The sequence below is a fragment of the Argiope bruennichi genome, chromosome X2 (assembly GCF_947563725.1).
Source record: "Argiope bruennichi chromosome X2, qqArgBrue1.1, whole genome shotgun sequence".
Lineage (NCBI taxonomy): Eukaryota > Metazoa > Arthropoda > Arachnida > Araneae > Araneidae > Argiope > Argiope bruennichi.
Genome location: NC_079163.1, coordinates 132354315 through 132377112, shown reverse-complemented (window position 1 = coordinate 132377112; position 22798 = coordinate 132354315). Strand labels below are relative to the sequence as shown.

Here is a 22798-nt window from a genome sequence, read left to right as displayed (position 1 = left end):
AATTCTGTATTTCCTAATGAGAAAATACACATTTTTTATATATAACCTAAATAATACATTCATGTAGTAAATTTTTAAAATGTGACTTGATATTATTAGTTAGCTATAATCTATTTCTTTTATTTTTTAAAAATAATATTTTCCATTGTGATTTTAAAAAGTTAAGCATTATTCATCTATAATTTACCTAGCATTAAAATAAAGATAATATCCTTATTAACCATTTTAATGAGTTCTATGGTCCGATTACATGCATTTCTTTTCCATCTTTTTAAAATCAGTGTGACATTTTTGTCAAAAGTCCCACAGCATATTTTTTTTTCAGGAATGAATACCATTATGCATTGATGTTTCAATTGAGCATATGGGAGAAAAAAGTCTTGCATCCAACAATTGACAACCTAAGATACATTCTCTGTGTGTTTTAGTGTAAAAAATAAATAGTTTGTGAATCGAGATTAAAAGAAACCAATATAGCAATTTATTCCACAAAGCCATAACCAGAACTTGTATAACAATTTTAAATTACAAATTTCCATGTTCAGAATCAAATTCGCAACTATCCATATGTTTTCTTTAAAAAATAAATATTGATAATTTTTGCCACCTGTTAGCAAATGCCAAGGTATTAACATTTATTTTATAAATATTTTCCCATTATATGTTATCTTCCATAATCAGTGTCCATATCTATAAGAATAAATACATCGGAACCTATAAATTCATTGTTTGTTCCTTTTAAATTATGAAAAGCTCCTGCATTTTCCTTGAAAAAAATATTTCTGTCATACAGTAATCGTTGACACTAAAACTTCAATGTTAATGTTAAATGAGTACAAGAAAGATCTTTAAACTGAATTGCAATGAACAACCTTCAGTACCTTTCAGACTGTAGTAATTCAGGATAGATTTATATATATGAGAACATTTCATATTTCTGACGACTTCTTGAAACGTTGAATATTCATTAAGCCAAAAAACAAGTTAAGTTATTGTCACACCCATTATAATTCCAAGAATAACGCCAACTGTAACGACACCTAAAATTATCCACAAAACTATCAAATGCCCTTTGCAGCAAACTTGTTCCACACTGTAAGGATCTATCGGCTCCTTTGTAGGATATCCATTGACTCCGTTGCGATGAAATGCCATTGATTTATTAAAATGATCTCTCATTGGTATAGGCTCCATTATAACTGGCATTCCTAAATGATGAGGTTGTCTCATCATTGGGTTAATCATATGTGGTGGTAAATATTGTGGCATTTCTGGGTGAAGCTGGAAATGTGGCGGTGGTGGATGCCCATTTATGAGTGAATGTTTTGAACCATAAAAATTTTTCTTATCAAGACCAGCTAGGCTTAGTGGCCCTCCTACAGGTGGAGATCGTATGTCAAACAATGAGCCATGTCTTCGCATTGGTCCATGATTTCCCCCATGGATAGGGCATGGATCTGGGCCCTCCATTGCAGCTGCAAAAGCTAGAGCTGGAACGCTTCTTGTGGATCTCAAAGTACCAGTTGATCCATTAGCCGAATTCCGGAAAGGTCCATGGAAGTAATTTTCCACTGGTGGAGTATTACGATGAGAATATGAGTCCATTCTGTCACTGCGGGATGAAGAGAAATGCTCTAATCTCTCATTGCGTATGGTAGCATAGTGGTCAAGACGATCATCTCTTCTTTCCATGTTGCTGATATTGCTATGGCGACTTAGTGGTCGGTAATGTTGTCTTACAATTGGAACCTCCTCACGGTCATCGGATGAAGATGATGTTACTGATGGGGAAGAAGTTCTTCTGGCACAAGAATTGTTGAAAGTCATCTCCCGATGACGCCACGCTATTGGTATTCGTGGGTCATTACTCTCAGCATGTCTTTGAGCTGCACTTTTTTGAAGGCTGTCCATAATGAAATGTCTGTTGGGAAGAAGGACAGGAGATAATTACATTGTCTTTAAATAATTCAAAGAAAATATAACAAAACGCGTATTACAATGTTTGATATCCCACTGGGGGGCACCGCAGATATGAGGATGAGAAGCTTCCGGCATGGCGATTGGTTCTCGCCACGCAGGTGGGTACAGAAATGGTGTAGGATCGACTACCCCGTACCGATGACGGGACATGCTTCCCACCGGAAAGGTTGTGTCGTGGTCGGTGATGGCCCGTAGGACTCGATCTTAGTTCCCTCCAATGCTGTCGTGACAATCTGGTGTTTCAGATTTTATCCGCATGCCCTAAGGCGGTCCGGAGTATAATTACATTGTGTGATATAAGAATCTTATATTATAACTTAAATGACATTTCTCGTAGGAAAATATTTTTTGGTATTGTGTCTTTTTCTGAGATTTGTGATCTTAAGGAAATGTTCATAATGCGAGATAAAATCCCTTGATCTAGCTACGAAAAGCTAGCTATAACTCATAAGCGAAATGTCCATTTAGATGTGTAGAAATGCACACATCTAAATAAGTTCATTTTATTTCATTAAAATACATGACTGCGTTGAATATGAATTTTTTGAAAAGCGCTCGAAAATAGGTTTTTAAATTTTTGCTTAAAAATGTTTGAAAAAACATGTATGAAACCAAAATATACTAAGGAAATGAAAAAAGTTTTGTCTAAAAAAAAATGTTATAATTAAGATTTCGATTGCTGAATATTCCGATCCACTCTTTCAATTGATAAATAACATGAAATTCTCGATTTTTTTTAAAGCAACTCTAATATTTCGAAATGAATAGATTCTTCTCCAATTCAGAACTTATTGAGTGATTATTTTATCAAATTTGAATAAGAAGTAGGCATTAGATTTTAATTTAGGAAGTTTTTTGTAAGAAAGTTACACCAAAATTTCAAATAGCTTTGGAAGATGTAAAATTGCATTCAAATGCATATAAAGGCAAAGTGTCATTTCCCAAAAATTGGACTTGTATAAAATCGTTTGAATTCTGCTTAAAGAAAACTGTTCAAATATTAAATTTTTAAATAATCGATTTTTTTAAAACATAATCGCCTACCTTTATTCAAATTAATAGACTGAACGATCTATCATTTTTTATGTGATTTAGCTAAACCAAATGATACATTTTCGATTTATAGTGGTGTTAATAAAATTATTAATGTGTGTAAGCAAGATTATTATGTACCTCATACTTTTACCTTAGTTTGCTTCATTTTTGATATGTAATTCAGAGCATTGAATTGAGTATATTAGCCACTACGAGTCCTTTCCTATCTTTATCCGAATAACTGATTCAAAACAAAAGAGCTCACCTTGAAAGTGAGAATCTACCAATAAGCTATCTGGTTTCGATAATTGCCAAATAAATTCAGTTTTTGAGTCTTTTGAAATGCTGTACACTAATATAACAGATCTTAAATTTTTGTAAAAGGACTCCAACATTGTAATGTCATTTCTATCCGAATATTTTTCTTTGTTTATTTGAAACAAGAGTTTTCATTCCAAACAGCTATACCATTCTGCTTAAATCAAACTCAGAAACAAGAGAAATGAAGTGACCAAGCTATTTGTTTCATAGCGCAATGATAAAATTATGAATTTATAAATTGAAAAAGTAATTATTTACAGTCACGATTCGAAACATCTGATGAAATTGTCTTTTACTAAAGGCATTAAGAAAATTTATGAATGAATACTGTGGCGTAACCCAGATGTGCCATGGAGATAAAAGAGCTGCGAAATAACACTCGGTCTCGGATATTACATACCCGAGGTACAATACTGAATGGGTCAAATATACCATATAATTATTGCGCTAGCTTAGAAACATCTCCTCCATATTATATATGGGATGGGGAGGACATTGACAATCGCAAGAATTTTCACTTTTCTTAAATTATGTTTGACTTTTACTAAACAGTCTAAGTAAATTTTATTAAAAAGCTGCCTCTTTCATTTCAAGTACTCCATTTAACCAATAATAAGAATAAAAGAAATGAAATCGACATTAGTTTCCTTTTTAAAACATAAAAATTAAAAGATGTGAGTTAAAGAACCATTCATTTATTATTATTTTTTTTTTTTAATGAAATCATCTCATTGGAGAAAATTTATTAGTAAATATTCTCCGGAAAAAGCTGCTTCTATTTTACGTTTATTAGACGAGTACTGCCCCGATCTCCTTTGAACCTAAAAATTAATTATTTTGACAACACAACAGTAGAATTTGGTATAATATATATTTATGCGAAGTTTTAAAGCAACATTTTTTGCATGTTCTGTTTTTGGTCACTACAGATCTTTTCGAAAGAGCAAACTGTTCTTACTTAATACCCAAACAATACATTAAGCTTTGATCGTTGGCGCCATCTATTGAAGAAAAATAAACTAAAGAGCATGAGTCTTAATTAATTTTTCGAAATCTACTTTCTTTATAACATAATTAGAACTATTCTAACTTTATTAGTTTTAATTATTTGCACTCTAATTGATAAAATTATTTCCTTTTTTTTTTTTTTTTGCATATTAAAATACTGTTTCAATATCTGGAAGACTAAATATTTATGAAGTTAAAAAAGGATGCTTCAATCAATGAAATATACGGAAATACTTCATTTTTATTTTTTAATATTTCTAGCATTCCCATTTCAATGAATTTCAGTTCTTGTTCTGAACTGAATCGATGTAATGAAACCGCTTTTCACATCCATAAAATTATTTGAAATCAGGATACTAACTTTTCTTTTTATTATAAATTTTTTGAAAAAAATTCTGAAACCTTTTATTTTTATGAAATTTTAAAAGTACTTCTTGTACGATAAATGTACATGAACTTTCACATCCATTTTTTGTAATAAAGCAATAAAATTGCTTGACTGGAAATGTATAGCTAAAATAACTTACGTTTTATTTTTCAAGACGTATTCGATATTTCAAATCTACTGCAGTCAAATGATTTCTATACCAGTAATTACAATGTTATATTATCAGAAAATAAGTAATTGTCTACGAGGCCGATCACAAAAAACATTAAATATATCACAGCGGAATTTGAAATCAGTCAACATCTCATTATTTTCAAGCTTACTGCAAAACAGAATTACTTATATATAGGAAAATTTTAACTGAAACGTGTAGCTAGATTTTCTTTTTAAAAGTATGCTTAAAAATACTTTTTAAAACCATGATATTTGTTTTATGTAAACAATTTCGAATAATGTGATACGTTATTTTGGAATTCATAGCCAGAAACAAAATCACGGTATAAATCAGCAGTTAAATATTATATGGCATGAACAGTATATTTTTCGTATGATTGTTACAACACATGTCATTCGATTCCGTTAAAACTGCTACGGCTACTTCTATACAAGTAAAATACGTATGAGAAAATATGAGAAACAAATGATGAAATAAGGGTATGTTTGAATTTCCATATGTATAGGAGATATTGATATCAATGGTATATTGTAATAATTTTAAAATTAATTTAATATTTTTTAATAAATCTGTCGTAGTTTCATTAATCGTTTGCAACGGTTTCAGCCTCAGAAGCATAATCAGAAGAAGTTCGTGTCTCAGTTCAGCGTAGGATTCGGTATGTGTGATCTTTATTGTACACTATACCTGAGTACACCTTACATTATGACGAAGAACGGTGGAGATCAGATACTGAACAAATGTTTGCTTTATTATCTGATAACAATTCGAAATTGGGAGAAATCTGTCAGAAATAAATCCCATGCGTTTTCAAACTGTGAGTCAAACAAATTTTCCTTCGCGAATTTTTATTTGCAATTTTTTTTTAATTCGTGACATATATATATTAAAAGATATTTCTAAATATGAGAATATAAAGCATTATAAGAAATTTTAAAATATTTGCTACGGAAAAGAAAAGATTAGAAAACATTTCCCAAATTCATGTCTTTATTTCTGGTATGAAGCTTCATTTTGAACGCTCACCATCTGAGAAATGCATTCTGAAAATAGAAATTAATTTCAAATGCTACATTCACATTAGCGACTCAAATAGTAGAGTATGACAGCGTCAATGATAATAATGCAACAAAAACGAGGTACAAAGATGTTTCATTTGTTGCCGAATCATCTGATAATAGGCTTCTTCGTCCCCTTTTTCTTTCCTCCTCCTCCTTTCTTTTTGAAAAGGGATCTCTTTTTATCCTAATGCTTAAAGGAACCACATCATAGTGACTCCGAACAAAGTAAGTGTTCTTATGAACCTGAACATATAGGTCGAGGGACCTTTTGTAGCATATTAAGATTTGACAAAGAATTCCTCTTGGACAATAGTTTGAAGCAAGATCTTTTCTGATAATTGATTCCTTTCGTACGCGACTTGAAATGTGAGTTGAGGTTACAGAATTATTATCAGTGCGCCACATGATTCATTTAATTTTAATTTTGTAATATTATTCATATTAATTTTGTAATAAATTGTGAATTCTCAAATTTTTTTTCATAGAAAAAAACACTTTCAATGACCACTCTTTTGGATCAAAATGAAATGAGAAGAAAAGTAACACTAAGAATAAAGAAATGAACCAAAGCCTTAAATGGTCACTCTGATTTGGTCTGTGCTATCCAGTGAATCAGAATGACTAAGTCACAGCAAATAGTCACACGGATACTACGGTCAATTATAAAATAAACATACAGTAATAGATTTCCAAGTATGCGAACTAGGCAGCTGCCGCTAGGATGAAGAGATGCAGTTATATTATTTACTTAGTTGCCAAATGAATCCATTTTTTGTGAAGCATAAAATATTCGGATAATATTAATATTTTGCAATTGATCCGGTTGCCTCCCTTATTTGTAACAGTATTTATGAGCAACGAATGCCTGGAAGCCGCTTCATTAGGAGTCATAATAAATGAATAAAGCCCTATATATATTTTCAAAAAAATTCGAAAATAAAACATTCATTCGAAAAAATCATTCATGTTAAGCTAGAAATGTAATGAAATTTGAAACGTTTGTTAAATGAGGAGCTTATACTCTACATTGTCTAAAACCGAGAAGTGCCGAAATCTGCAACTGGTGCTCTAACTTCTTTCTAAAGAGGTACTTCCCGTCATCGTCGATTATTTTCACCGCCAACACTAAACCGTTGAGAGAAGCGAGAACTGTGGTGGCTTATTAATAAGGTTCCGACTGTAAGGCTTGAAAGTTCTAGGTTCGAAGTTAGATTTTATCAAAGAAACACTGCGTAAGTGGATCTAGTGCAGATTAAATCCATCGGGGCCAAGTGCTGTACCAATGGTGTGGTTTGGAAGTTTGAAGAGGGTGTTCTGGTCAACCTTAAAGGTGATGGTTGAAAATAACGAGATTCGTTCTAAAATAATTCTCATGTTGTTTCAAAAGGGGCATGAATATAACTAAATTAAACTTAAGAGACCAGTATAAAAACCTAGTATACCAAGTCGGTCGACTTCTCATCCCCATATGGTGTCGTTCCTCCAAGGGATAAACAAATAATCTAAAATAGTGCGATACGAAATTCCGGTGTCTTCTTAATATTACTTAAGATCAGCATTTAAGATGTGAAAAGAAAGACGGTCACAATTTTAACTGATAATAGAAAAGGAAGGAAGTTGCAATTTTCGTGGGCGTAATAAGAGTGTGGCTGAATGGCACAGGAAATATAAAGCACATAAGAAACGAGTTAATGATAAAACAAGAAATAATGATAAATTTCTTTAATAAACGCCTATTACATGCATCATCACGGCGTATCCTTATGTCTAATCCTCATGTCTAATTACATGGCGTATCCTTATGTCTAAGTTATTCCTAAATATAATACTAATGTAATTAAAAGCGTTTGATATACTTCAGCAGAATAAAGTTTAAGACACAAATAATTGATGCCAATGTTTAATAAAAATCTAAAAAGTAAATTCTTTAAAGCGAAATTTGCTTTATTTCATGAAATTGTTTGCATGGCGTTAAGACGCCTAGGAACACGTATAATGTTATTCACCGGTAATGCGTCTGGTTTCTGTATAAAGCTAACACTCAAACATATTATGAATGTCAGAGATGAGTCAATTTATTTTTAATGGAATTCTAACATTTAAGGGGAAAAAATCCTTACAGAAAAGAAATTATTTTATTATTTGGTATTACAAGTTTTGTTACATTTAGCTTTACAGTTTCATTTTCTTAAAAAAAAAAAATTATGAAACGAAGAAGTCCAAGACATAAACAAGCTTACAGTTCATTTCTTATCATTCTGTATGTAGAAATTTAAGCTAAAAAATTATGCCAGGACCGAAAATAATAGCAATTTTTATTTCGTGCTTTGCATTTAACAGCAATAGAAACTATCAGGCATTAACTGCATTTTTAAAACTAACTGCATTTTTTAAAATTCTATATGCAAAGATTGATTATTTAGTTTCGCATGCATATTTTTCACTTAATTCAATTGATGTCTCGTCTACTGTGCAATGACTGACAGGAGACAGACAACTAGGTATATTTTCTTTAAACCGTGTCGTTGGAAAATTGGTACAAGCACTTACATAGCAATCAAGAAAGAATCTATACAGGCATTATAGAGTACAAATGCACTGCTTTGAAGTGCAATTTAATATAAAATAAACTTTATTTAATGGAATAACCATCCAACCACACCTTATAGCTTCGTCCTTACAGTAATAAAATAAAACGAAAACTGTTTCAACTATTATTAATACCAAGTCAGAGGAAATGTTCTCCCCTTGGCTCTGCCTTATATTTGGACTAAATAGTATCTTTCCCATTCTCTTTCTAACCTCTTTATCAATTCATTGAACGTATAATAGAATTTGCGTGAAGTAATAAAATAGCAAACCCTCGCAGGTCGTGACATTTTGCGAGTGCCGATTTCTGCACGTAGTGATGCGGTAATAAAAGGTGGAAAACTGAGCATACATTTGGGATGCTTCCACAGATTGGATGAACACAGATGTACAATTTTGGCCACATCATTGAGCTTAGTCATTGATTTTTAGTTGCATAAGAATATAAAGACCAACAAATAGATAAATTTGTATTTCGGATAGAATCTATAATTCTGCTGATAAATCTGTAGACCAAATTTCATGGTTTTTGAATTCATACAAAGAAATTTCGAGCAAATTTTAATAGAATTCTATAATTTTGATGTTGAGGCATCTTTCTAACTCAATGCGGTTTTGAGTTATCGTATCCGCAGACAAAGCAACAGAAATAAATCATTCGAAAAATGGGTTTCAGAGAATACTAAAATATAAATGGAATCTCTTGGTCGAGTTTTTTGACGATTACAATACTTTTTCTTCTATATCTTCATATACGAGAGAGTAAAAAACTTGTAGTATTTAATGAATACAACATCAAAGGCTAATATGGGTTGTCCAGCTTGATTAATTTTTCATTTGCAATATTTGTATTCATTTTTAAAATGCAGTTTCGTAATATTGTTTCTGCCATCTCAATTTTCTGTTTTACCTAATAAATTTGAAATATACTAATATACAACAATGCTGACAGAATCTATTACTTTTTTCAGGAACCCTTTTTCTATCCTTATCCTGACACTTTTTGATTCAGGATTGCTTAAACTGTTGATTACTCTAGGAAGCAAGCATATTTTGAAATAATATAATAATCATGAGTTATTTCGTGGTTGGCAATCAACGTATTAAATTAGTGATCGCAACATGGAGATTCTTATTTGGGGTCACAGCAAAAAACTTTTTTTTTTATGGAAAGGGGTTACAAAATTTTTCCTCAAATGAAAAGGAGCCACGATAGAAAGATTCGCATAGCCATGTTCTCAATTCGTTACTGCAATAATCAAATAAAGACTTTTCTAACAGCCATTAATCAATATATATATATATATATATATATATATATATAGTATTTCACTAAAAGGCATCTGAAATTCACATGGATTAACTAACTGAATTTTTTTTATTTATAGCATTTTCATCGATTCTTTGTGCGACCATTTTGCTTTGCTCATTTATTCGACACTTGGAGTACCTCATTTGTTTTGTCTTGTAAATCCAAAAGATACAAATGTATTGCAGCTGTTATGCTCCAGGAAATAAGACTGCTCGAGCAAGGTAGTCAATGAAAAACAAGCAATGAAAAATTTTCATGCTTATTGGGTGCTTGGCTGAGCGGAAACATTCCGAGCGCTTCAGATGAGCTGTTGACCCACAACAATCGCTTGTCCTTTCCACTGGGTGCCATCCTAAACTTTTGGAAGGACGTCAGCCTTTGTCGGTGCAGGTCGAAGCTTTTTGTTTTCCATAGGAAACTCTTTATATGCTCAACTCACAAACAGGAAACCATTTGGAAGGAAAATGACAAGCCTGTGCATGAATTAACACCTGTTTGTGCTGCTCTTAAAAAAATACCAGCTGGCCATTTTGAGGACAGAGTTGTACTAGCTTCGTTTGCAGAGGAAAATTTTTTAAGAAAATTGGTAACTTTCTGGAAAAAATTGTAGGAGGCTAAAAATGAATCAGACAAACATATTCATTGGGGATAAAAATTAGTTAAAAAAACTCTTTTGTACTTCTGCTAAATTTTGTAGCGTCTAGGTTCAAAAGAGATGCTATTCCAGCGCCACTTTTGGTCGCTGAACTTAAAATAATTAAAAGAATTGTAGAAAAAAAGCGAAGCGTGATCGTTTATTGTTTCAGGGGGCATAAGAAAGAACCTAATCAAGAAAGAAAATACAAAAACCGCTTTGGGTTTTGAGCAGTTGTTTACAGAGTATAGGTAATTTCTCTCTCTCTCTCTCTCTCTCTGTCTGTCTGTCTGTCTGTCTGTCTGTGTGTGTGTGTGTGTAACTACAAACTGTATACAATGTGAGGAATAGATAAATATATATATATATATATATATATATATATATATATATATATATATATATATATATATATATATATATATATTTAAAAAATTCATCAGAATACCAGGTAAAAAATGCAAAGTATCTACACAAATATACAAAAAGAATATCAAATATTAAATTACAAAAAGGGCAGGAATTAAGTGACAACAGAATAAAAAGAGAAAAATTCGAAAAATAATATCTATATAAAAAAGACAGAATTTCCACTAAACAGTCTTAAAACTCTTGTGAGAAACCTATGCACAAGAAAGAAATTAGAGTATATACCGCCGGTTGTCAAGAATATTTCTTACATCCTTCCAAAAACTGGATCAAATTTCTGGAAAACTCAGCGAAGCTAGCCGCATGCCGGTTGCACATAGAGGAAAACCAGAACAATCAGTTCGAATTTTGAATAAAAATTCTCTGCAGAAAATTTCTCTGCAGAATTCAGTCGATTTACAAACTTAAATTATATTGAAGTAGATTATGATATAGTTAAGAGAAATACCCATAATCCAGTACTCATAACCCAAAGATGTTTTTTTCCTCTTCACTCACCAAATATTTTTTAATAAAATAATTTAAAGTTTACGGTCATAAAAAGTAAGAGATAATCGCTTTGTTAAGAACTGTTTAAAAAAAAGAGAGGGAAGGAGAGAGAGTCAGAAATTAAGGAAATATTTTAGTTAATATTCATGAATCCATAAGTGCACTAAAAAAATACGTATTAATGTTAAATTTTAAATTCATCATATAATTTTTCAATTATAGCTTACATGAACTCAAGTAAGGCATTATTCTTAAATTCGAATAATATTCCATATTTGAATTGATATATTGAAACACGTGCGGGCAAACATTTATAAACATTATTCAATACTCCTGAATTACCCCTGAATCTATTAAAAAAGAAACATAATGGAACCAAAAGTATTACAAAACTTTCATTTTGTCAATAGTCATTATGATACGTAGTTCAACAAACGGCATTTGACTTGACTATCACCCGTATGTATTATTTAAACCAGTCAATTTGTAACAACATGAAGCTGCTTTGCGGTTTTGTTCCAATTTTGCAGTCTATGCGACATATGCATAGAGTTGAGATTTGAAATGAATCTTCGAACTGCGTGATCATTCATTCGGAAGGAACGTGTTCTCGACGTAAAAATTTCTAGTTTGTCAAGCAAGAGAAATTGAACTCGAAAGAAAAATACAAGTGACACCCTTGAGCGGATTTGAATCCCGGAAACGTGAGAAGGTAACAGTTTTCACGGCTTCAGTGACAAATTATTTGAGTAGTTCAGAGTCATAAAAGTTGTGCAGAAAGTAATAGATTTTTGAATTCCTTTTAATGAGTGTAGGAATCTATACTTAAAAAGCAAGGGAAATTTTGAGAATTCAGATTTCAGAAAGTTTCTGGTTTTAACAGATCCACATTTAATAATAAGTGAAGCTTTAATCACTGACAGCGGACAAATACCAACTCTATATAAACACTGTATCAACTTACAGAGTAAGTTTTGAGTTAAAACTACAATTCATAAGTCTGAAAATATTAATCCATTTGCAGATTACAGAAAAATGGATAATTGGCTTTTATCAACAAAAATTTTATTTTATAAAAATATTTTTTAATGCATTAAAAAAAACTCAAAAAACAGCACAAAACAATTGGTCTCTTCTTTCTAAATACATAATTTTTAAGCCAATGGCCCACACAGTTGCGCGCTAACGAGCAGGAAACCTATATGGGCTTATTAAAAACAGGTTAGCATCCTATTCATTACAGGTGAAATTTGAATTAAGATAGTGTATTAGGAATGAAAAAATTGTCCGATAAAGTTTTAGACATTTCATTTGAATTGTATCATGTTCTTAAAGATAAAATTGGCTCACCAGTGCATTCTCGATGGAAATTCATTATTTCCAAAGCTTAATTATCAATTAATTTACTGATGGAAGTAAATTTTCATTCCATACCAAAAAAAAACCACATGGGAATGACTTTGAGAAAAAACTGATTTCATAGTATTTATTTTATTGAATTATAAAAGGTAATTAACTGAATTATAAATTAAAAAGCAGAGAATTAATATAATAAAAAATTCTCCCTCTTTAATTCGCTCATAAAAATATCTTTTAAAGAAGTGGTTTTATTAAATTTATTGATGAATGTAAAGCTTTATAAATAAAAGAAAAATGACCTGGATTCATTCTGTAAAATAAACAGGGAATTCGTGTTTAAGCGAATTCGTTTAATTAGTAGTTTGATAAGCAAGAAAGAATTTTTAGAACAGAATCCTTGAAGACAGAATCCTTCAAAAAATCCTAAAATGAAGGGAAAATATGATTTCATTTTTAAATGAATAACTCTTAAATTAATGGGTTTATTTTTTTCAATGTCCTTCCAAACTTCTTTTTTGGCAAAATTTTTATTCTTAAAAAAATGGAGAGTCATTTATTTCGAATAAAATTCATTTATTATTATTATTTATTGTTGTTGTAAATAATTATTAGTGACGTTATGTAATCAAGTTCTTTTTCAACTTTATGTAACAGTTTATATCGCATTAATATGAGATGAAAATTATTTCGTTTTGTTAGATAATTAACTGAATTTAGAATTTTAAGCTATTTACTAAAGTATATGTGTTTTAGATATAAACCAAGAAGTAAATCAGCACGTCAATAATTTGGTGTTTAAAATCGGATGCAGTGAATGTTTTCGCTTATTTTGTATCTGCATGAATGAATTGGCATTTTATTTTACTTAATTATTTTTGAGGCAAGAAGCATTTTAAAAACTAGAGGGATAATTAACTCTTTATTTTTATAATAACTGACTCAGAAAGTTAGAATTTTTTTTAAAATTCTTTTTGAGAAAAAAATAAGCGATGTACTTTGTGAAAAAAAGCATAGACCCTGACTCGACGACGGTATGATTCATGAAAAGAAAAAAAATGTTTTTTGAAACTAAGGATTTCTTTATTAACTGAAAAATGCGTTTCTAAAAAGACATTTCATTTAGAAATTATAACAAAATTACAATGTGAGATGGGAAAATATAGAGTTTTCAATACAGCAGACCAGAAATTCATTAATTAATAAAAAAACAAACCTCAATTAATGATGCATGCGCATTCCCGACTGGTGACGTGATAGACAATATGGAGAGTGAGGACCTCATCCCGGGTACTCCAGAGTCCCAACAGGGAATATTTAACAACTTTGAGAGGTCCCACTTCTCAGCGGTAAATGACCTGCAGACTTTCATTGCCAAACACAAGCTGAAAAGCAATGCTGCAGTTGAGCTTATGGGGATTTTTACCCGTCTTGTTGAAAGCTTAGACATGGGAGCAATAAACAAGAGGATAGAAACCTTAGAACAAAAAGTGGGCATTCCAGCGTCACCTCCAGCCCAACCTAAAACAACAAAAACGTATGCCTCAGTGGCTCAGCAGTGGTCGCAGGGTCTCCTGCCCACGCCAAATTTACAAATTCAGAATAGGGAACATAACCCTCCTATACCAAATACAGCTAAACCACTAGCTAAACCATTAGCTAAACAATCAGCTAAAACACCAGCTAAACAACCAGTAAGACAACGGGCTCCCGAGCAAGCCAAAAGACAAAAAATAACAGAGAAGGCAGAATTTGTGGCCTTGCCCACAATCCTTGTTGCTCCTCTAATCTCAGACCCAATGGAGGAGGAAAACACTTCTAACCTCAATTTAAAATCTCTCCTGGAGGCAAATATACGCCCCAAAGCCCTAGGGGTCAGAATTATTTCTTGTAGGGAGGCAAGATCGAAAAACATCCTGATCTCGGTCCCCACCCAGGAAATGGCCTCAAAACTCTTGGAGGCGATAAATGTACATACCTACCTCAAAACTATTTGTGAGGCACGCTTTCCACAAAAGCGTGACCCGCAAATTATCATCTACGATGTTGATAACACCGATCAAAACAAAAATGTTGAAGAAGAAAACTTCATCAACAGAATCAAGGCAGATAATAATTTACCAGATGGTAAAATTAGAGTTCTGTTCAGGAAACCAGGCAGGGGCGCAAGGTCACACTGGGTCCTGTCTCTATCTCCAAACATCTTTAAGGTCATTCAAAATGACAAAAGGCTCCATTACGGATTCGGATCCAAGAAATTTAAAGAACATCTTGAGCCGATCCGATGCCAAAATTGCCTCAGATTTGGCCATACCAAAAACACCTGTACTGCACCAATAGCTTGCAGCAAATGTTGTGAAAACCATGCAACAAAAACTTGCAATAAAAATAACAAAACGTGTCGGTTCTGTCGCGAAAGTAACAGAAAACAAAAAACTACTTTCAAAACAGACCACTCTGCCACCTCTCTAAATTGTCCCTTCTATAAGAAGAACATCGAAAAACTTAAAGCTCATACCAATTATGACTAGTACACCTTCCTCTAACTTTTTTGCTTGGTCAATTTTTCAGGGTAATCTTGGTCGCTCGTTCAAAGCAACCAAGGAGTTACCAATGCTATTCAATAGTAATACCCCAGACATCTATTGCGTCCAGGAACCATATCTGCATGCCGGTTCCTCTTTTTTCCCATCTAAATGGCGCACTATACACCATCCTGACGGTAGTGTTCTCATCTCCATCAGAAACCCTAACATTGCAGTGGTGACTAGACACATTGACAAGCTATTCGTCTGTGTAGATGTCTCCCAGGGTCCGGACACGTTTACCTTAATTTCTTTTTATTTTCCACCTTCCTCTAACAAAAATACCCTTTTCCAAAATCTTAATGACATGTTAGAAGTTATCAAACCAAAGCAGTGGTTCCTTGTGGGGGATGGCAACATCCAATCAGAATTGTGGGGTCCTGATAGGGACGACATCAAACGTAAGAGAGACATTGGAGCTCCGATGATTGACTTCATCATTCAAAGGAATCTCCTGGTTTGGAATGATTATACCGCAGGGCCCACATTTGAAACAAACAATGGTAGAAGTTGGATAGATGTCACGCTCTCTACGTCATCACTTTATGACCGCAAAGAGGCGTGGCAATTAGAACGTAGCACACTCAGTGACCATTCCTACATTCTCTTTTCCCTTGCTGGTAACAATCACTTGCCACCTACACGTTCCCGTTTCAGCAAGAGAAAACTAAAGCTTCTTGGAAAAACGCTCGAGAAGCACTTCAACTCACATCTCGAGACGGTTAAAAACATCAAAACATCTCTTGAAGTTAACAATTTCATAGCTTATATCACTGCGCTCTTGCAAAAAACATGCTTCGTCTCTGCAAAGAACAGCCAGAAACATAATACAGTTCCCTGGTGGGATTCCGAACTGGAAACCCAAAGAAAACTAACTAGAGCACTACGTGCTCGCTTCCAGAGATGCCATAATCCAGATGAAAGATCCATAAGGAGAATTAAATATAAAAAAGAAGAGGCAAAATACAAATGGATGATTGGCAATAAGAGTCGGAAAGCATTAGAAGAACTTTGTGTTGAGGCCACCAAATACAATCCCTTCGACCTCCCTTATAAAATTGCCAAAGGCAAATTAAAACAACAACTGATAATTCAAAATGTGACCGACCAATTCGAGTCTTTAACATCCTCACTACAAAATTCAGTTCAGGCCATCATTGATGCCCTATTTCCAAAAGATGACATTACTAAAGAAACTCTTGCACAAGCAGCTATCAGGGCTAAAAATTTACTTTACGTTTCTTCTTTCTCTGACCCTGACTTTACGCGCCAGGAGATTCGGCACGTTCTGCATACCCTCAAACCAAAAAAGGCACCTGGTCTTGACCAACTTCCTTTAGATACCATTAAAATCCTGTTCAAACAAAATCCAGGTGTCATTGAACAGCTATTTAACTCCTGTTTAAAACTAGGGTATTTTCCCGATTTGTGGAAAACCGCTAGAGTCATATTAATTGCTAAACCGGACAAAAATCTCAGTCTGGCTAAATCATATAGGCCCATTTGTCTGCTTTCGATCTTTGGCAAAATTCTGGACAAACTCATCGCACAAAGAGTTACTTATCTCCTACACCAGAAACAGCTCCTACACCAAAACCAACATGGATTCAGAGTGGGCCGCTCATGCGAAACTGCTCATTTCCAACTCTGGAGTAATATTCAGCATGCTCTTCAGCACAAGGGAAAGGCTTGCGTCCTTTCTGTTGACGTCAGCGGCGCTTTTGACAACGTCTGGCGCGAAAGCATCTTACATCAGCTGACCTTGGCGGGTTGCTCTCAAAACCTCTTTGCACTTGTCCAAGATTACTTCAAACAACGCACAGGTTCCATAGAAATGCAAGGACAAACATGGTCCTTCGAAATAGAGAGAGGAGTCCCACAGGGTTCCTGCAGCGGGCCAGTTTTCTGGAATATCATTGTGGACACTGCTTTAAATCTTCCGCTCCCGCCTGGATGCTGCATTCAAGCATATGCTGATGACCTCGTGGTTGTCATAGGGGGCTCTTGCAAAGGAGACATTGAGACAAAAGGGGCCACCATCCTGCACACCCTCACTAACTGGGGTAAAGAGCACAAGCTTACTTTTGGGCTCGACAAAATGGTGCTCATGCCAATAACATTCGGCAACAGGTTAAATTTAGACAACCCTCCGGCTATATCCATCCAAAACTCCACCATTAAAGTGGTCTCTTCATTCAGATATTTGGGGGTCATATGGGACAGCAAGCTCACTTTCACTGAGCATTTTAGGCATGTTCGTCGGAAAAGTGATCTGCTTATGTACAAACTTAACACAGTTGCTAACAGATTCTTTTCTAGACATCATCATCTCCATAGACGCATATACACAGGCGCCTTCGAGCCTTATGTCCTTTTTGGGTATGGGGCTTGGGGCCACCGTCTAAAATTTAAGCAAATAGCTCGCACTTTTCAAATTATACAGAGAAGGCCTCTTATTAAAATTCTAAAAGCCTATAGAACTACAAGCACGCACGCGTTGCAAGTTCTTGCAGGCATCTTGCCTCTTCACCTTCGTGCAAAAGAACTTTTCGCGAACTTTCTAATCAAGGTGCAAAAAATTCAAGTTAAGTTTGAAAACATAATCCTAGATCCCGAACTGTATGAACCAACTTGCAACCCATACGACCAACATCCCTGTGAATGGTTAACTTTCCCATTCCTGAAAAAACAACCATCTGGTGAAGGTATTGAAATTTTTACTGATGGTTCTAAAATTGGCGATCGGGTGGGATCTGCCATTGCTTGCTTTTACTTCGGTAAACTAGTTTTTGTTGACTCCCATCGCCTAGATGACCACTCAACGGTATTCCAAGCAGAGGCCTATGCCTTCTTCATGGCCCTCAACTACATAGATCTCACTAATCCTTGGAGCAAAGTCTCTATATACTCGGATTCGCTTTCGCTACTTTCAGCTCTGGCTTCGCCTAAACACAAAAGCTGGATGCTAAAACAAATAGCAGACAGAATAAAAGCAGTCAACTCCCATCTACGACTGTCCCTCCACTGGGTCAAAGCCCACATTGGAGTACAAGGTAATGAAGAGGCTGACAAACAAGCAAAGCTTGGTACCGAAAAAGATACCATCGACACACATGTCACCAAGTCACATGGTACCTTGAAGGCTGACATTCGGCGCTGCATATTAGCAGAATGGCAAAACGAGTGGGCAAGTAGCACAAAAGGCCCACAAACACACAAATATTTCCCTAAAGTATCAACTAAAATGAAATCATTCCATCCTTTCCTGATACAATTCCTCTCAGGTCATGGGAGATTTCCCTTCTACTTTAACAAATTTGGATTTACCAACGATCCACTCTGCGACTGTGGCAAAGTTGGTACACCGGACCATTACATATATGAGTGCAAACATACTCATTTACTCAGGCAAAAATTAATTAACGTGCATGATAAACATCAGCTTCTTAAAGCTCCTAACAACATTCATGTCATCCACCAAATCATTGCGTGGATAAACGACCGCATACCTAGGCTTTAACAAGCCGCCGCTGTTTGCTCTGCCAAACGGGTGGGTTGGGTGTGTCCCTTGGTGAAGACCTCTGTGGTAGCTTCTTGTAGATAATTGCTCGGGTTCCACCACTCGCACCAACGATGTGCTTCGCGCACGGTGTTGGGGTGGTAACTCCGTACATAAAATGGTGACGTGATATCGAATGCCCCCCCCCACCCCCGCAAAAGACTTCAACAATGATAAAAACGAGTAATTATTTTTTAAGTCCAAATCCACGATTCCTATTAATCTTTATTCTGAACTATTTATCTATGTGATGTCAGGCTTTAAAGTCGGAAGAAACTGTTTCGCATTTCATTTGAATCTAACCGAAAACATCACCAAATAACTACTTTTCTTTGGTCGCTGGAGGAAGAACCGTTGGACCTTAGGTTTAAAAAAAAAGTAAATAAAATAAATTATATTTTGTCCAGAAAAGAAAACGACTTTAAGTATTCAAATCACAAATAATGCATGCCTGATTTTGAAGAAATTTGTTTTTCATTATATACAGGGTGTTTCTAAAATCATAAAAACTTTAATGGAATATAGAAAATTGCACTTTTTCAATAGAACGTAGTCACACGCGTTAAGGGACAGTGGGGTCTAATCAAAAATAAGAAATGGAATTTCAAAATAATAATAATAATAAAATAAAAATTAAGACTTTTGCATGCGTTGTTGGATTCCAACCGGATATATGCATCGCTTTTCATTTACAAATTAAATATTAAAATCGCATTTCTTCTTCGCAAACAAAGTAAAGCAAATATTTAAGTGAACATATGAACGTTTTCTCAGTCTGTATTTTGTTTGAATTATTCTTCTAAAGAAAGAAGAAAGTTTATGTAGAAGAATAAAGTCTTTCGTTAATAACTTTTATGTAAATTCGAGATCAAAGGGAACTCATTAAAGTGAATCGTATTATTTTGTGGAATCGTTAACTGGTTCCGCCTCACATAGGGAACAAATCTCAGACACGACGAACAGTAAAGGTCAACTTTTTTAGATGAATAAATTTAGACTTTTCTTAGTCATGTAATAGACTGAGCAAAAGTACTCTAATCCAAAACACTTCAAAGACAACTCTAACTTCTGAAGAGCTTGACGTTAAAAGCTTGAGCTTTTTTTTAATAAAGATGAGTCCTGTTTTTGTGATCAAAGAATAAATAAATCACCTTAATTTAAGGAAAAAAAGAAAATAGTAGGAATTTTATTTAGAAATAAATACCTTTTTTTTCTAATAAATATTATATTTGGCTTAGAAGATATAGAAATAATAATCTGTTTTAATCTCAAAACTACAAAAATATTTGTTACTTAAAAAATTCTGCATAAAATCATTTCAAAATTTGTATAATATGTGAGTACAAGCTTAATAATTACAGTGAACTTATATTCATTAAAATTCTTTAAAAATGTAATCAAAATACTAAATGCCATAAAATTTGAAAATCTGAAAAATACAATACATTTTTCATTAAAAATATCCGCTTAAAAATATACGATTTCTCAAATATAAATTAAAATAGGTTTTACACATACCGAGGCCGTGCGCGAAAAAGACAAGAGCGCTACCTAGAGGAGGCCATAAACATGAGAAATTTAGCTGCTGTGACGTCACAGCGTAAAGCCTTCGTTTGAGTGCTTGCGATTGGAATGCGCGCGTGATTTAAAGAAATACATATCGAAATTCCGGTGTATTCTTGGATTAACTCATTCTAAAGTAAGTTTTTTAAATTTATGTTAGTTCCATACAAAAATATAATCGAGTATATTTTAGAGTTAACTTTGATTGCAATATTTTTAGATATAAAGCTGTTCTTGTATTTACTCACGTGGTGACAAATCTAATTTGATGCTTTAATTGTTGATTATATTTCCTCTTCATTATCGTTTATTTAATTATGTAATTTAAGCATTTCTTAGGTTCTTCTTCTAAAGCTTAGAAATTTCAATAGCTTCTTTTAAATGTAAGCATTTCATAATGGTTAGAAATTAATGTTACTCTCCGAGATCGGCTAAGCCTAAAGTACGGAAAAAATCAACTCGCTTGTGCGGGCCGAGCAAAACGAAATTGTTCGGCTGAAAATTAATGGACTTTTTCTCTTTATGTAAAGCATACATAATTTTTTAAATTCAATTGTGGACAAAAGAAAATAATAGGTTTTTGGAGGAAATCGCTAGAAAATTATTCAGAAACGCAGTTATTTTTTAAACATACAGAATGACGAATTTTAATTTGAAATAGTTTAATGAAATATTTCCTATATTATTTTTATTACAGGTAATAATTTAAATTTGTCGAGATCCTTGAACTTAATGCTAATTTAACTTTTTTAATTTTAGTTAGCTTTAATCTTACATTTTTTGTAGAACCTGTGCCCCATTATTAAGAATGACCAGCTTAGAGCTAAAAATTTGAAAAGAAAACTGTCAACTTTTCCTTAGTAGGATAAACTTTAGGATATTAATCTTTTAGCAAACGAAGGAAATAGACCTACTGGGGAACCCACCTTCGCTTAATATTTCTGAAAAGGGGTAGTGCATCTAGAAACAGTACCCCCAGGGTGATGTGGAAAGCTGTTTCTAACAATTTAATTAGAAATTTATGTAAATAAAATTAAATAATTTATCATTTTTGTATATTTTTTCTCAAAACACTGGATTATCCAACATCAGAATTTCCTACTTTGAATTATTCTTTTTAAAATTGATTTTTAATGAAATATCAGTTTTTTGCATATGCTATTTTATGAATATGAAAAAAAAATGTTTTTTGGTTTCTGGTACTTTTTCTCTAAACAATGGGTGATCTTCTATCAAAATTCATTTCTTGCAATTGAAATTTGTGTCAAAGCCTCTTTAAAAGTTTTTTATTTTACTTGTACTATTTTTTTTTCAAATATTTATTTTAATTAATCGTCGATGTTAAAAATTCATTCAGTAATAAGTAAATGCCAAAAACTTTGTACTTCTGTTGTGTTTCTGTAAATGCGATTTGATTTGAAAGGAAACTTATGGATTTAAAGATACAAATCCCCTATTTATTTCAAAGGTCTTCTTAATCCGCAAGAAAATAAATGTTTAATTAAAGAGGTTTTATGAATTCTTAGTTTTTATTGGCTATTCATTCCGAGGTTAGTTTGAATCCGTAAAAAAAGATAGAAAAATTTCTATCGAAAGACGAAATAGTTAGTTTCTGCATAGGAATAGCGTTTCCTACATCACCAACAGAGCTAAACAGAGGCTTTCGACTGTGACGTCACGAATTCAACCTTTCGGCCTCCTGCATAGCTACTTCTGTTTATCTTTTTCGCGCACGGCCTCGCACATACCCGATGCTTATGCTTAGTATAAATCTCATATATATAGAATTCTTTTTATGAATTTATAAGTAACAGAATTCAAATATATGTATATGTTTTATGAAAAATACAAACATATATATAATCATAGGAGCACAGATTAATTGTATTTTTTAAAGCTATGCTACGAGTTTTCGGATTTTCAGACTCGTACATATTCATTTCTTTAGTTGGTGAAATATCTCCTATTATGAAATTAAAATTGAAAAAATCTGCTTTTTGAAGGTACAAATTATACCTTTTCTTCTTAAAGAATAAGTAAAATTTAGTCTTTATCATGAGCAGAGTCAACGTTTGAAATCGTTAATCATTTTATTAATTTTTCTATTGAGCGTTTTTGTTTTGGATTCTTAAAATTTATACAACTTCCTTGATGCAGCTATAAATTTAATAATCCGAACACACTTCATTTGAATTATTTTACTCATGAACACATTTTTAAATCAAATTAATCATTTTAAATGTCAGTCCTAATTATTTTGAATGATTCTGAGTGCGGTTCGTTTCAATGAAATTAACAGCAGTTTGTACTTCGT

The 22798-nt window shown here is 33.2% G+C and overlaps 1 protein-coding gene across 4 annotated transcripts in view; it reads right to left on the bottom strand.

Annotated features, from left to right (window-relative positions):
- Window positions 1-471: 471 nt before the first annotated feature.
- Window positions 472-22798, bottom strand: part of LOC129959645 (uncharacterized) — a 59117-nt gene continuing 36790 nt past the window's right edge. For 2 of the 4 annotated variants that reach the window (XM_056072532.1, XM_056072533.1), the window contains exon 2: window positions 473-1921. In XM_056072532.1, the coding sequence (XP_055928507.1) occupies window positions 985-1911 (927 nt within the window). In that variant the 5' untranslated portion in view covers window positions 1912-1921 and the 3' untranslated portion in view covers window positions 473-984. Of the gene's footprint in view, window positions 1922-22798 lie in introns of all 4 variants that reach the window. The other 2 variants (XM_056072530.1, XM_056072531.1) reach the window with 2 other exon arrangements.